We start from the raw sequence: 13,868 nt of genomic DNA on the forward strand, positions 1-13,868 counted from the left end.
ACAAGTACAAATTTGGGGACCATTTGAGTAATTTACCCTAATAACAAATATTTTAGTAGAAAGGTTAAAAAAAAAAAGGCTTATGATCACAAAACATCCCTAAGGTTTACGAAACTATCAGATTGCATCCTTAATGTTTTTTTGTATCATTCGTGGTCCTCATAGTTAGTATGCATGATTACAAATGCTCCCTGCCGTTAGGTTCCGTCAAAAACTCTGTTAGTTTGCTGACGTAACATATATACATATATATATATATATCACAAAACATCCTTCAGGTTCATGCTTTTATCACAAATGGTCTTTACGAAATTTTTTAATTTTTTAAAATTTAAAATCCATAAATTTTTTGTTTTCTTTTTAAAATTTTATGAATTTAAATACATGTGACACTATATTATTGTAGATGTGGGTTCCATATATATGCCATATCAACAAACTAACGGAGTTTTTAGAAAATAATTTAAATTTTATAAAATTTTAAAATGAAAAAACTAAAGGTTTCAAGTTCATAAATGGTCCTCAAGATTAAAATTCTTCTATAAATGTTTTTTCATTTATAAATAATTTTAAAAAGAAAATCAAAATTGTATGAATTTTAAATTAAAAAAATAAAAAAATTCGTATGGACCATTTGTGATAGGTGTGTGAACCTCAGGGATGTTTTGTGATATATATATATATATATATGTATGTATGTATGCCACGTCAGCAAACTAACGGAGTTTTTGACAGAACCTAACGGCAGGGACGATTTGTGATTGCACATACCAACCTTGAGGACCATGAGTGACACAAAAAAATTTTAAAGATGCAATCTGATAGTTTCATAAACTTTAGGGACGTTTTGTGATAATAAGTCAAAAAAAAAATGAGGAAGCTTCAGTAGCCCGCACAAACAGTAAAAGCAAAAGATAAACATGCGCCAACAAATTCTCATGGGGGGCAGGCATGGAGCAAAGCAAGTAAATCAAGTAATCAAGTTGAGATTAGGCAAAGCCATGTGCCAGACACGTGGCAGCACATGGGATGGGATGGATTATGAACTGCCCTTCAAGTTTTGCCCATCCATGTAAACTTTTTCCTTCTAGAAGATTAGGTTGATTTGATCGATCAGCCATTTAAAGCATAACAAGGCTAGCTTATTAATTGTTTGCCTTCCTTCTAGAAGCCAGCGAGTAGATCACTTAGAGGGGATCAAACCTCCAATGCTTCAACCTCAAATATGATTTTCCTTATACTACACGCCATCTACATAGCAATTATATAAGAATAGGCTAATGCCCAATACAGAGTTCTAGAGGCCTTAGGGAGAGAGAGATGCATTGAATGTAAAAATTCTTCAAGTTCTTCATTTCTTAGACAATCTTCCCTTCCCTAATTTATTTATGATGCGACAAAGAACATAGTCATCAGCCTGCAAACATAGAAGACGTAGAGAAGTTATTTGACTGTTTTTGGCATAATCAAGAAAAAACAAAAGATAAAAAGGCACTGGAAATATATCTAGAACTGTATCTACACACTTTGCTTATTTGTTATCACTTAAGGAAGCATAGTTCACACAAACATGGGCTTAGCCAAGTTGGCTAGAGCAGATGTGCTCTCCACTCTGCCCACCTAATCCGACACCCCCCCCCCCCCTCTCTTGCGGAACTCCCTCAGCAGAACCCCTTCGATAGAACTCCCTCGGCGGAACTCTAAAATATTGAAGATTCGGAAGCTTTGGAGATTCATCCTCTTGGTGGATTGGAGGTCTTCGAGTTGGCGGAAATAGGGAAATTTGACCACCCCAAAACATTTTGTATCACCTCTCTCTCTATTCCCAAGCTCCAATATGCTTGACATTGTTTGTCGTTCAAACTGAAGATTTAGTGAAAGTTGCTGATGGAGTTTCTCTTGCAGATACAGAAGGTTTCAAAAAAAACTCTTGAGAATGTTACAGTTATTTGAATTTTGGTTGTAACATATTTAATTTGGTTGTGATTTTTATTGTAATTTTGGATTTTTGTTGTATTAAATTTGTTTGTGATTTTGGAATGTTTAGAAAATTGTTATTTTTATCCAAAAAAAATTTAAATTTTAAAAAATTTATTTGTTAAACTAGTTACACGAGTCGTGTCGTGACAACTCATTTATAAAAGGAATGTGTTCGAATTGAGCATTTTTGACTTGTTAAAAATACTGACACGACACGACCCTTTACTAAGCCTACTTTCAATGGAGAATAATATGGATATGGTCACACTTTGAAAGGGCATTAGAGAAATTAACCCCACATTCTTTAAGGTAATTGCACACATACATAAAAATTAAGGGTATGTACAAGAAAGTCCTGTGAAGACAAGACCAATAGTACTAGCTTGTTTTTATTGTTTTCATTTATTTGTTACATTGATTGTTTATTTGGGGATCCAATGAAGTTGCCGATTAGCATCATCCACTTAATTTGACTGTGACGAAGACAAAAGAAGAGATCCTATTGCTTCTTGGAATGTCTTTGGTAGAAGGCTTTTATCCTCTGAAGGCCATCTTCAAGTACTGGAAGCTCAACAGCAAAAGTAATGCGGAGCCAATTTTTCAGTCCAACAGTGACCCCTGAAAAATATGAATCAATGAATATCTAACTAAGCAAACCATTTCAAGTTAACATCTAATATATTTGGCCGTGTTGCTAAATTACAGTCTGACATGTTATGTTCTCGGAGTGCAATATTATTGAGTAAGAGAAAGTTCACAAGTTGTTCAATTATTTTTACCTGGCAGAACAATCACTGACTCCTCTTTGGCCAACTTCAGACAAAACTGTATATCATCATCAATGCCTTCAAGTGTTGATAAGTTTAGCTTTACCTGTTTATTGTAAAAATTTGTCACTAATAATTTCAGCTTAACTCCATTTGTGTATCTTCCAATCCAATATGTCCCACAAAAAATTTATTTAACTATCATTTACCAATACGACCATGGATCCTTGTGGTTTGTGTGGGCAAGTAAGGCATGGGATTTCCTTAATCATTTCATATACAATATCTGCAGCTTCTCTCATGATGCCAATTATGTTGGAGAAAAAAGTCTCTTTTGTTCTCTCAAAGATTTGAGGTATAGCTCCCTGAAAATGAGAATCATTTAACAATAAATATTTCCCATGGGAATGGATTAGGACACATAAAAATTTTAAAAAAAATTTGAAGCTACGCACGTAAATTTATGACTGTATGTATGTATGCATGTATATTTGTCTATTGAAGTTTTAGTTCAGAAAAAAAAAAAAAAAAAAAAAAAGTTCAAGTACTTGAAGAAATAAATACCTGAATGAAGGTTGCAGTAGGGGGGGGCACTCAAACCGGCAAACCGGAAATCCGAGCCGAACCACACCGAACCAAACCGGAAAAAAACCGAGTTGACCAAAAAGTCAAAAACCGGTCAAAAACCGAACCGGACCGGTTTGGACCGGATTCGGATCCGGTTCCATGTCTTCAAAAACCGAACCGGGCCAAACCGAACCGGTGAAACTAAAAAAATATATAATTTCAATATATATTTATATTTAATGCTATATTTTTAATTTCACTAAAAAAAACCTAATATTTATCTAAGTTCAATGTCAAAATATCTCTCTTTTCTCACTTTAATATTTATTTTTTATATGAAATTGAATAATTTGTTAATTTTCAAGTAAAAAAATAATATTTCAGTTGAGAATTGTATTACAAAACAATTTAAAAACATAATTTTTATAATTCGGTTCAAAACCGAACCGAAACCGAAACCGGACCAAAACCGGTTCAAACCAAACCGGACAGTTTTTGAATTTTTTTAATTAAAACCGAACCGAACCAAACCGCATGAATAGTATCGGATCGGTTCTAATTTGAGGCAAAAACCGGTCCAAACCGAACCGTGCCCACCCCTAGGTTGCAGGGTCAGTAGTGATGTCCAGATAGTTCTTAATGCTGTCCACAATCTGGGACAAGTTAAGTTTATAAAATATGACAAATACTTCACATAGATATAACTATATTTAAATCTTCATATTTATGGGGCAAAAAAAAATAAAAAACAAAAAAAGAACTATGAAGTTATGAACAAAGAAAAAAATAGAGATATAGACAAATGTAAAGGAATTGTGAAAAAAAAGGAAACATAAAAAACAAAAAGTTCGACAAAAAAAAAAATTTCATATAAAAAAAAAAAAAAATAGGCTCATTTTGGCCAGGCCTATTGGGCTTAGGTCGGCCCTGCTCGGTGGGCTTTCTCAAGTTCAACCCATAAGTCGGACTTGGGCTTTAAATTTTTTAAATAAGTCCAGTCCAATTCGGTCTGTTATTAATAATAAGAGAGACACCATTTTATAAATAAGCTAGTCAAGCAAAATATTAATCACAAAGAACAACAATTTAAGTATACCCCAGTTTTATCAAAGATGCCCTTGGGATCATTTTTCACAATCCAGCCAAGTTTCCAGCCAGGAACAATCCATGTCTTCGATATGGAGCCAAGCGTAATGACCGGTACGGTGGAACTGAACTTTCCCATAGGCACAAAAGGGTTGCTGCCAAAAGTTAGATGCCCATAAACTTCATCAGAAATCACAAAGATGCCCAGTTTCTTCGCTGTTTCTGCAATCTGTTTTTAGCAAACACAAACATAGAATTAGTAAGATTTCATTGAAGTATACTTCATAGAAAATAATACGCCAAATCTCAGCCCTAACACTCATACCAACAAGTGAGAATGATAGATAACATTTTCAAGTAGTTAAAATATAGATAATTCAGTAATGATTTCTTGTCAGACTGTAAATCTGAATCACATGTTATAGCAAAAATCAAACTGATCAATGGTCACAAGACTCAAAATCATCATATATGGCAAGAGAACATTTTACATGGATAGTGTGTATGGGACGAAACTACATATATGCACACCTTTTCCAAATGCTGGTAGGTGAAAACATTTCCACAAGGATTGCTAGGATTAATGATAACTATAGCAGCAGTGTTGTGATCTGCAAGAGCTTCGACAGCATCAAGATCCACTTCCCAACCATTTTCGGGAAGAAGATCGAAATGGCGTACTTCAAGGTGGTCGAAAGACGCCCGAGCTTCATATTGAGGGTAACCAGGCCTTGGAAGCAGAATGTTGGAACCAGGTCGTGCAAGAACAGATACCATGATTTCAATTGCTTGCGTGCATCCACCAGTGAGATATACATCCTCCGCTAGTAACTTATGCGAGAGGTCACGAGAGAGATATTCTGCAATGGCCCTTTTGGAAATCACAAATATAAGTGCATGATCAATTTCATTATATTTAATTAACTATAAATTAAAGAGATCATCATTTACATATGCCTCAAATTAGATAAATGGTTGGTTTCATACTAGCTATAGTTTTTGTCTTCAAAATATAATAAACACATTCTCTCATCTAAATGTATGCACGTTATTATCGTGCGGATGCCATTGTAAACAAGGAAAGGTAAGAGAAAGTATATAGCGTCTGCACGATAATAACGTCCAGATATCTGCATATATATATATATATTTATTTATATTTATATTTATATGATATAGCAATATGTGTCTCCAATGCTTTTTGAATCTTGCATATTACTTATTATTTTTCAGTTTCACTTCAATCATCTTTATAGAGAATGAGTGAATCCGTGTAAACTATTTGTGATTAATTTTTGGAAGACAAACATTAGTCTCTTAAATGACTTGTAGGCTAGTGGTATGATGTTTGAGCTTCCATAACATCGTGATAGTGTATGTGTAAGAAACCCTCCCTTATAGCTTGTATTAAAAAAAAAAAAAAAAAACTAAAAATAATAGTCACGTTTGCAAGACTTGAGACTACCATAGACAACCAAGTACACGGGTCTCTTCTCCTCCCTTGTATTTTTTACAACAAAAAAATCAAATGCAATTTGGCTTTTGGTAGTGGTGTTTTTGCCATAAAAAATGACATATTCGCTGACTGGCAGGCATGTATATGTGGGGTCACCACTCACGAGTGGCTGTGTATAAATATTATAAATATACAATACTATATTTATAAATTATAAAAATTATAAAAAAAACACTATTAGCATATTGTTCAGTTTTCTTAAATAATGGAATATTAACTTTAAAACAGAGAAATAAGACGACGTTGTACCAAATAAATAAATAAATAAATAAATATTTATATATTTAGAATGAACTCAACCCAATATCCACAAAATAAAATTTTAAAAGGGATTGGAGTAAGTCTGGCCCTTTCACTGCAAATTGTCCATTTCATTGTAAGTTTGGCCCTACCTCCATAGACGGAGAAGATGTAACCGTACGTGAAATTTAAAAGGGATTGGAGTGAAAAAATTATAACAAATTAAGCAGCAAATTAATGAAATGAGTCTCCAAGCTTAGATTAAGTCAGAACATACGCATGCATACCTTCTTGCCTCAAGGACACCGCCCGTCGGACAATAAGAGTTGAACTTGAAGGACTGGAGGGCATCTGTGACGGCGTCAACAGCCGACTGAGTAGTCCAGAATGACCGGAACTCAGTAGGGTCGCCGCGGCCCAGCATAATGGTCGGCCGCTGTGGATGATGATCACCGTCATCTGGGTTGTTAACATTATTCATTAGCATCGCGAGAGCTCCGCGGACGGAGATTGCCGCCGTGTTCAGCTCTTCGTTCCCTCCAAACTGCCATTTCCGCTGCGAACCATTTTCCATGGTGGAAGCTGCAATGGTTTTGGTGGGTGGTGTTGGGTTTATAAGGAGGGCTTCAAGTGGAGGTGAGAGAGTGACCAAGCAGGGCTTATATTTAGAGAAAATTTGGATTGGGCACAAAGGCCTTGGTAATTTTATTTTTTTTATGAAATGTGGGCTCCACAATTATTTACTATACGAAATTACCTACTAGGTTAGTTTTTGTCATGTAGTAAGAGAATATTGTACTAGCCACTAGGTTACAATGATGTGATTTGTCATGTATCCACAGTTGTCTACTTTAAACACATAAAAATACAAGGCAACCCTGCGAAAACGTGAACAACAGGTTGCCCCAAAATATGTTTTCTTTTTCAAACCAAAATGTGTTTTCATTACTTGAATATTTTTGTGCCAAATATTTTTTAACCCAGTATATCATAACAGACTGATTGATTGGGCTTGAATTTTTATGTCTTACTTTGCATAAATTATTGGGCCTTTACTGAGCACATATTGTGCTCAATTTACTTAGCCCGAGCTACTCTTTAAAAAGATTAAAGATGGATGAGAAATTTTAGGATATTTTCAAGATTTTAGGAGTGTGGTGGGTTGTGGTGGTGTTTTCCAAGTAAAAATCTAGTGTACTTTCTTTTCCGGGAGAGTCTATAGTGAGTGGGAAGTTATAAGGGGTGTTTGTGAGGGGTATGTAAGAGCCGTTGGATTTCATCCAACGGTGAGTTTTTAAAAGAGGGTGCATGTAGAAACGGGTTGAAATCTAACCCGTTAGAAACCCAACTTCAGTTCTTCCCCTCTTTCCCTCTCTCTGAAAAATTGAAGAACACAATCCTCTCTTTTTGAATGTAAAGCAAACCCACAATTAGAAGGATCCAAATCTCCCAAACCGTATAGTCACTCGATTGTCATTAGCTCGTTGGGAGGCCTGCGATCTATGGTAACCTGGGTATTACGAAGAATGTCTCTTACCTAGCTATTGCCCTGTTTTGATTCTATGGCTCAAGTGAAAACCCCTTCTCTTTTTCATTCAGCTGACAAGATTCCAGATGAAAGCAAAGTAGCATATCTCTTTTTTTAGCTAGAAGCCGCAGCAGCAGTTGTTCCTCGATTTTGGTAGAGATGGAGTCTCAAATACCAAAGAGTCTTCTCTAATGTCCACCACATTCTTTCCAGCTGACTGACTTCAGAGGTCCCGATTGATTTTGAGAGGTAAGTTCACTTGCTGAATTGATTTTATTGGGTTTGGTTTATTTTTTGTGAGGGTGGGAAATTCGTCATTTGTGGCATCAATAATGCGTATTTTTGGAATCAATAATGTGTCATTTGCTTATGAATATTCAATATACTTAGTTCATTGTTGTTGGTCGGGGTGGAAAATTATGAAATGTAGGTAAAAGAACCTAAACTTAGGCTTAATGACATTAGGAGTAAGCATTTGGAGAGGATATTGGGTGAAGTTCTGGAATTGGTGGTTTGAATTACATTTGTGTTCTTAGTTGAACATATTGGTTCTAATGTTATTTTGAACAGATTATTTCACAAGAGATGACGTAACTTATGAAATTTTGCTTACGTTTTGTGTAATTGGAAGTTAGGCTATGCGTATTTTGTGTCAATTTGGGCAATGTTTTGTGTAAGTGGAATGCATTGATATGTTGTGATGCAGTAATGAGTGAAGAAGGATGTGAGGTACTGTCAGAAACTCAAAAAAGTTTGCAGGTGAAGTTGAAGTTGCTGAAGGATGGACCAAGTAATAACGAAGTTGGAGGGTCCAGCTCTCAAACACAATATATGAAAGACCATAAGAGAGTGAGGTGCAAAGGAAGGTCGAAAGGAGTAACGGGAGCAAAGGAAAAGGCAATGAAGCGAGGGATTAGACACTGTCGGGAGTGTGGACACATTGGTCATGATAGAAGACAATGCCCAGCCTTGAACACACCGTAAGATGCTAACACTATTTGTAATAGCATCTAAAATTTGAATAGGTAAAATTTTTATGTGCTTGTGTTTGATGTTTATGCAGGACATCACCGTCGACAAACGACGAATCAACTCCAATACATCGTAGTGACCCATTATTCGACGATTTTGACAGGATGAACGGACCAACTGAATGATTTATATTTGTATTACACGAAATGTGGTTGTTATGAAGATTAATGACATGTTATTGATGTTTAAAGATTCAGTTTTTGAATAGTATTGTGTTTTTGTTCATGTCCTCCGATGAGCTCTTACTATGTCCACTGGTAATTGAAATGAAAATTTGCTTGGTTTCATTCGTCCATGAAATTTGGAGAAATGTTAATTTTACATCTTCTCCCTATTTATAAATTTTCAAAGACATTTGATAAAGTATGAAATTTTGAGTTATGTGAAGAAGCAATGACTTTTACCATGTAAAATGGCCAGTTTATGGTGAATTATGCTTTAACAGAGATTCATTTTTCAAATCCTCAGGCTAATGCAGCATTTCCAGCAGTTACTCTGTTGTTTCCATTACCAATAATCATTTCCAGCAGTAGCCACTTTTTCCAACTGGTTAATAAGGGCACGATTTTGTACACTTTTGTAACTGAAGGATACTTGAAGCACTTTGTTGGAACAGAGCAAATAGAAAGCAGCGTGTACAAAAAAAACATAACATTGCAGCCAATTACATTTCGATACTGAATGACAAATATTAAAGGGTACACTAACTTACATAAATACTCATAATTCCACACAGAAAAGAACATTTTATTGCAAAACATATTATGTGCTCCCTCTTAGCAATACCACGATCTCCCCAACCAACTGAACAACGGTAGCCACAATCACTCGGTCGTACTCGTCAGCTTCTTCTTAGCAGGTCTCACATGCTTATGGCCACTCATATCCCTAGTGATATAGACCAAATAAATCTTCAGCAATATTTTGAATTTTATTATATATATATATATATATATACCATAAACCATTCACTAAACAATGTATAGCACATGTTATGTTACTTATGACTCACGTGTCAGTTTTTTTTGAACACATTACTACGCCAGCTCTTTAATGTAAATGGACATGATAAGGAGCATTTACTGATTCCCAGCTTGCTGTGATATTGACTGCTTATTGAATAATATGTCCGTATTTTCAAAATATAATGTTACACATTATAACACATGATGACTTGCAATACATAGTCCCAATAATTATATATGAAGCAAATGAAACTCATATTTGTGTTATTTTAAATTAGATAATGACATTAAGGGAGTATATGTGCAATACCACGGTCACCCTCAACCAACCGAACAGCGGTAGCTGCAATCACTTACTCGGATCGGTCGGCTTCTTCCGAGCAGCTTTGACGTGTTTATGCTCATTCATGTCACCCCCATCGTCTAGTATCTCTCTCACAGCATCCGGGGACACATAGTTCCAATCATAACTTGTATGAGTTGTTGCCGCAAATGCTCAGAATTTGTCGAATCCTTCGTTGAATGCCAACTCCAGTTCACTATGGTGCTCTTCGCTTCGCATATGGTTCATCAAACAACCTTTCATTTCATCATTCGTTACTGTATCCAACTCCTCAGCTTTCAGCTTCCTTTTATGACTCAGCTTCAAGTACTTGTTCTTTTGGGAGAACGCTTTGTTCACTCTAATGTTAAGATCAGCCAAAATTGCCTCGCCTTCAACACATTTCTCGTGCCATGAATTGATCAGTCTGGAATTATAATCCAGCTTGGCACTGACTGCATGTATTGCCTCTAATGGATCATCGGAGTCCCCCTCACTCCCAAATGATGTTGAAAAAGGAAGGGGACGGCGAGTAGAATGTGGAAACAAAACCTGCGACTCCAATTTGTCATCTTCGATTGTATTGTTGGCGCCTGAAGAGGTTGACATGCTTGAATAATCCTCTTTGTTTTGGGAGGATGAGGATTGCATATGCAAGTTCGTTTTAGAAAGGGAAGATAGGTTTATAGACCAACATACGAAAGCTTGTGTGTAGTCAACATATGTACTTTTTGGCGGGAATTTTTTTAAAAGAGGTGTCAGGTTTTGCTTTTGAAGCATGTCAACCTCACACTCTCCTTACACCACTGATAGTGGTTGAGAGAAACTCAATGGAAGTGACATCTACTTAGTTAACTCAACCAAACTAGTTAGGATTAAACTTATATTGTATCAGACCAAAAATGAATTTATACATTGTCCACCAAATATTTTTGGAGGGAAGCCTTTTCTTGGTATTACTATCACCCCTTTCATATATTCTCCCCCCCCACAAAACTCACTCCTCCACCGAATCTGTCTCCATCTACTGATACTCTCTCAACCAAACAAACTCATTCCCCCCAAAGAATGGATTTACTAACCAAGTTTGATGTGAGCATAATAAACACCCCTCCAAACAAAGACCGCCTTCGACACGCAAGAGAGTCACCAGACAAGCAATGTCACATTCCTAGACAGAATGACCATTTTGTTGGAAGTTTTGAGTCCGAAAGAGTTGTTGGTTTTTGGAAGGAGAGGCATCTTCAACTTGTTGATGAAATCCAAAGGGCAAGGGCACGTTTGGAATTTGTTGAAGGCCAAATTGAAGATGACAAAAGGCAGGCCAATCTGGAATAGGCGAAGTTGCAGCGCATGAAGCGTAGACACAAACGACTTCGGAGTGTAGCTGTTACAAAATACAAGAACTCATCTAATGCAGTGGAGTCAAAGAAGCGTGTGATGCAAGCTGGATTCGACTACTTCCGATCCTATGCAAAACTCGTCGTACCCGGTTTTGATTGGTCATCTATTACCGTTTCCGATGTCACCAAATATACTCAGCAAGGGAAGTAACCATTTTGGTTCTCGTGTTTGAGCAGAGGCAAATCAGTGGAATTGGAATTTTCGTTACAGTCTGCTTCAAAGCTATTTTGATGCTAACTACTATGGAAGATTTAAACCTTACTATTTTGATGTCCTTAATTACGAAAACAGAAGATGCAAAGAGCCCATCTACTTCAGTCATATGTTGCTGCCATGTCCATTTTTTTTTTTTATCACGTATCAGATTTGGACATGGTTGCATCATATGCAATGTTGCCTTTATTTATTATATGTTAGGACAAGGTTTGTGGAAAACCTTTTGAGAGTGCGTTTGTGACAAGGTTATGGAATTATTATGTACTATTTATATATTGTTTTTTGTACTGGTTCATCTCCTACTATTTCTTGATTTATTTATATTCTATGTTTGTGGAATCCCTCTAAAAGTTAACATATACTGTGAACAAAATGCAGACTGAATATATAAACACTCATATAGACTAGGACAAATATTCACTAAGGGTTTTAAAATTGCTTCACTTGTGTGAGGTTATTGAGAACAAGTCTGGTATTATTGTATGTGATTTGACATGATTGAAAATATATTAGTGATTCCCAATGCGGCGTCATTTGGACAACTTATTGAATACCTCTGACGTGTTAAAAACTCTAAGTGCAGTTGCATGTGGACAACTTATTGAATACCACTGACGTGTTTAAAACTCTAGGTGCAGTTGCATGTGGACAACTTATTGAATACGAACTGACGTCTTGAAAGCTCTAGGCGTAGTTGCAATGATGGCTTCAAAGCAAGTGCAATTATTATTTATGTTCAACTTTTATAACAAAACATATTATTGTATATAGTGAAACTAATTATTGTATTATTACAAATTTTAAATCAAATATTATCCGAAATATACGTGTTAACGTGAATTAGGGGTAAGATGAAAGTGAGTTATGTACAAATAATTTTGATTTTGTCATTATCCGGGAATATTTTGGATTTTCTTATAATTTATTACCTATTTCCACATATTGTTGCACAAAAAAAGCCAAAACAATAGCAAGAGGACACCTGGCGCGATCTCTCCCCGTCACTTATGACTACTTGCACAAGTGTACGTCAGTCAACATGGCCACATCCTCCTTTTTTACCCTAAATTATTATTTTATTACTTTTCCTTACAAAAATCAGAACTAATTACACAAAAAATATAAAAATTATCCGAAAATTGCTACCATCTCATTGACACTCCATCTTTCCTATTGAAATCTCCGATTCATTGTTACGCAGTTTTAAAAATAATTCCGAACATTAACGGGAGATGCTTCTTGAAGTAGGTTATTGAAGTTGAAGTTAACAAACATCAATACTTAGGGTAAAGAGTGAAGTGAGTTATGTAAAACAATTTGGATTAAGAAATTGCAAGACGAATGATTTATAGGTTCTCCTAGTTTTATGACGTCACAAGGAGGCCGGAGTAATTTTTGGGGCATTTTTAGGAATTTCCTACTATTTATTACCTATTATGAAGGATTTTTCCACTAAAATAGCCAACCCTAATTCCCATGAGGTACCTGGCGCAATCTCAACCGGTCACCTTTCACCCCTTGCACAAGTGTACGTCAATCAACATGGCCACATCCTCCCATTTTACCCTAAATTATTATTTTATTCCTTTGTCTTATAAAATTCATAACTTAATACACAAAAATTCAAAAATATTTCCGAAAATTGCTACGAACTCATTGACACTCCATCTCCCTTGCTAAATTCTCCGATTCATTGTTACGCATTTTAGACAATTATTCCGAACATTAACGGGAGATGCTTCTTGAAGTAGGTTATTGAAGTTGAAGTTAACAAACATCAATACTTAGGGTAAAGGGGGAAGTGAGTTATGTAAAACAATTTGGATTAAGAAATTGCGAGACGGATGATTTATAGGTTGTCCTATTTTTATGACGTCACAAGGAGGCCCGGGTAATTTTCCCAACCTTTTTTTGGAATTTCCTACTATTTATTACCTATTCCAATGGATTTTTCCACTATAATAGCCAACCCTAATTGCAAAAAGACACCTGGCGCAATCTCAGCCGGTCACCTTTCACCACTTGCACAAGTGTACGTCAGTCAACATGGCCACATCCTCCCATTTTACCCTAAATTATTATTTTATTCCTTTTTCTTGGAAAATTCAGAACTAAATACACAAAAATTAGAAAAATGATCCGAAAATTTCTACTAACTTATTAAGATTTCATCTTCCTACTGAATTCCCTGTTTCATGGTTATGCTACATTAGTATTTTATTATTATTTATCCACAATTATTATA

The 13,868-nt window shown here is 35.7% G+C and overlaps 1 protein-coding gene across 2 annotated transcripts; it reads right to left on the reverse strand.

Moving 5' to 3' along the window:
• Window positions 1-2,248: 2,248 nt before the first annotated feature.
• Window positions 2,249-6,772, reverse strand: LOC117623311 (probable aminotransferase TAT2). Of its 2 annotated transcripts, XM_034354233.1 has the most exons (7): window positions 6,444-6,772; window positions 4,932-5,271; window positions 4,411-4,629; window positions 3,916-3,967; window positions 2,957-3,120; window positions 2,760-2,853; window positions 2,249-2,598 (listed from the first exon to the last, which is right to left on the reverse strand). In XM_034354233.1, the coding sequence occupies exons 1-7, from the start codon at window positions 6,728-6,730 to the stop codon at window positions 2,480-2,482; spliced, it is 1,275 nt and encodes a 424-aa protein (XP_034210124.1). In that variant the 5' UTR covers window positions 6,731-6,772; the 3' UTR covers window positions 2,249-2,479. The 2 variants fall into 2 exon arrangements, with proteins under 2 accessions (XP_034210124.1, XP_034210123.1); XM_034354232.1 differs by lacking the exon at window positions 3,916-3,967 and having other exon boundaries at window positions 2,957-3,112.
• Between the last annotated feature and the right edge of the window lie 7,096 nt (window positions 6,773-13,868).

Source organism: Prunus dulcis, chromosome 3 (genome assembly GCF_902201215.1).
Source record: "Prunus dulcis chromosome 3, ALMONDv2, whole genome shotgun sequence".
In the NCBI taxonomy this organism is placed as follows: Eukaryota; Viridiplantae; Streptophyta; class Magnoliopsida; order Rosales; family Rosaceae; genus Prunus; species Prunus dulcis.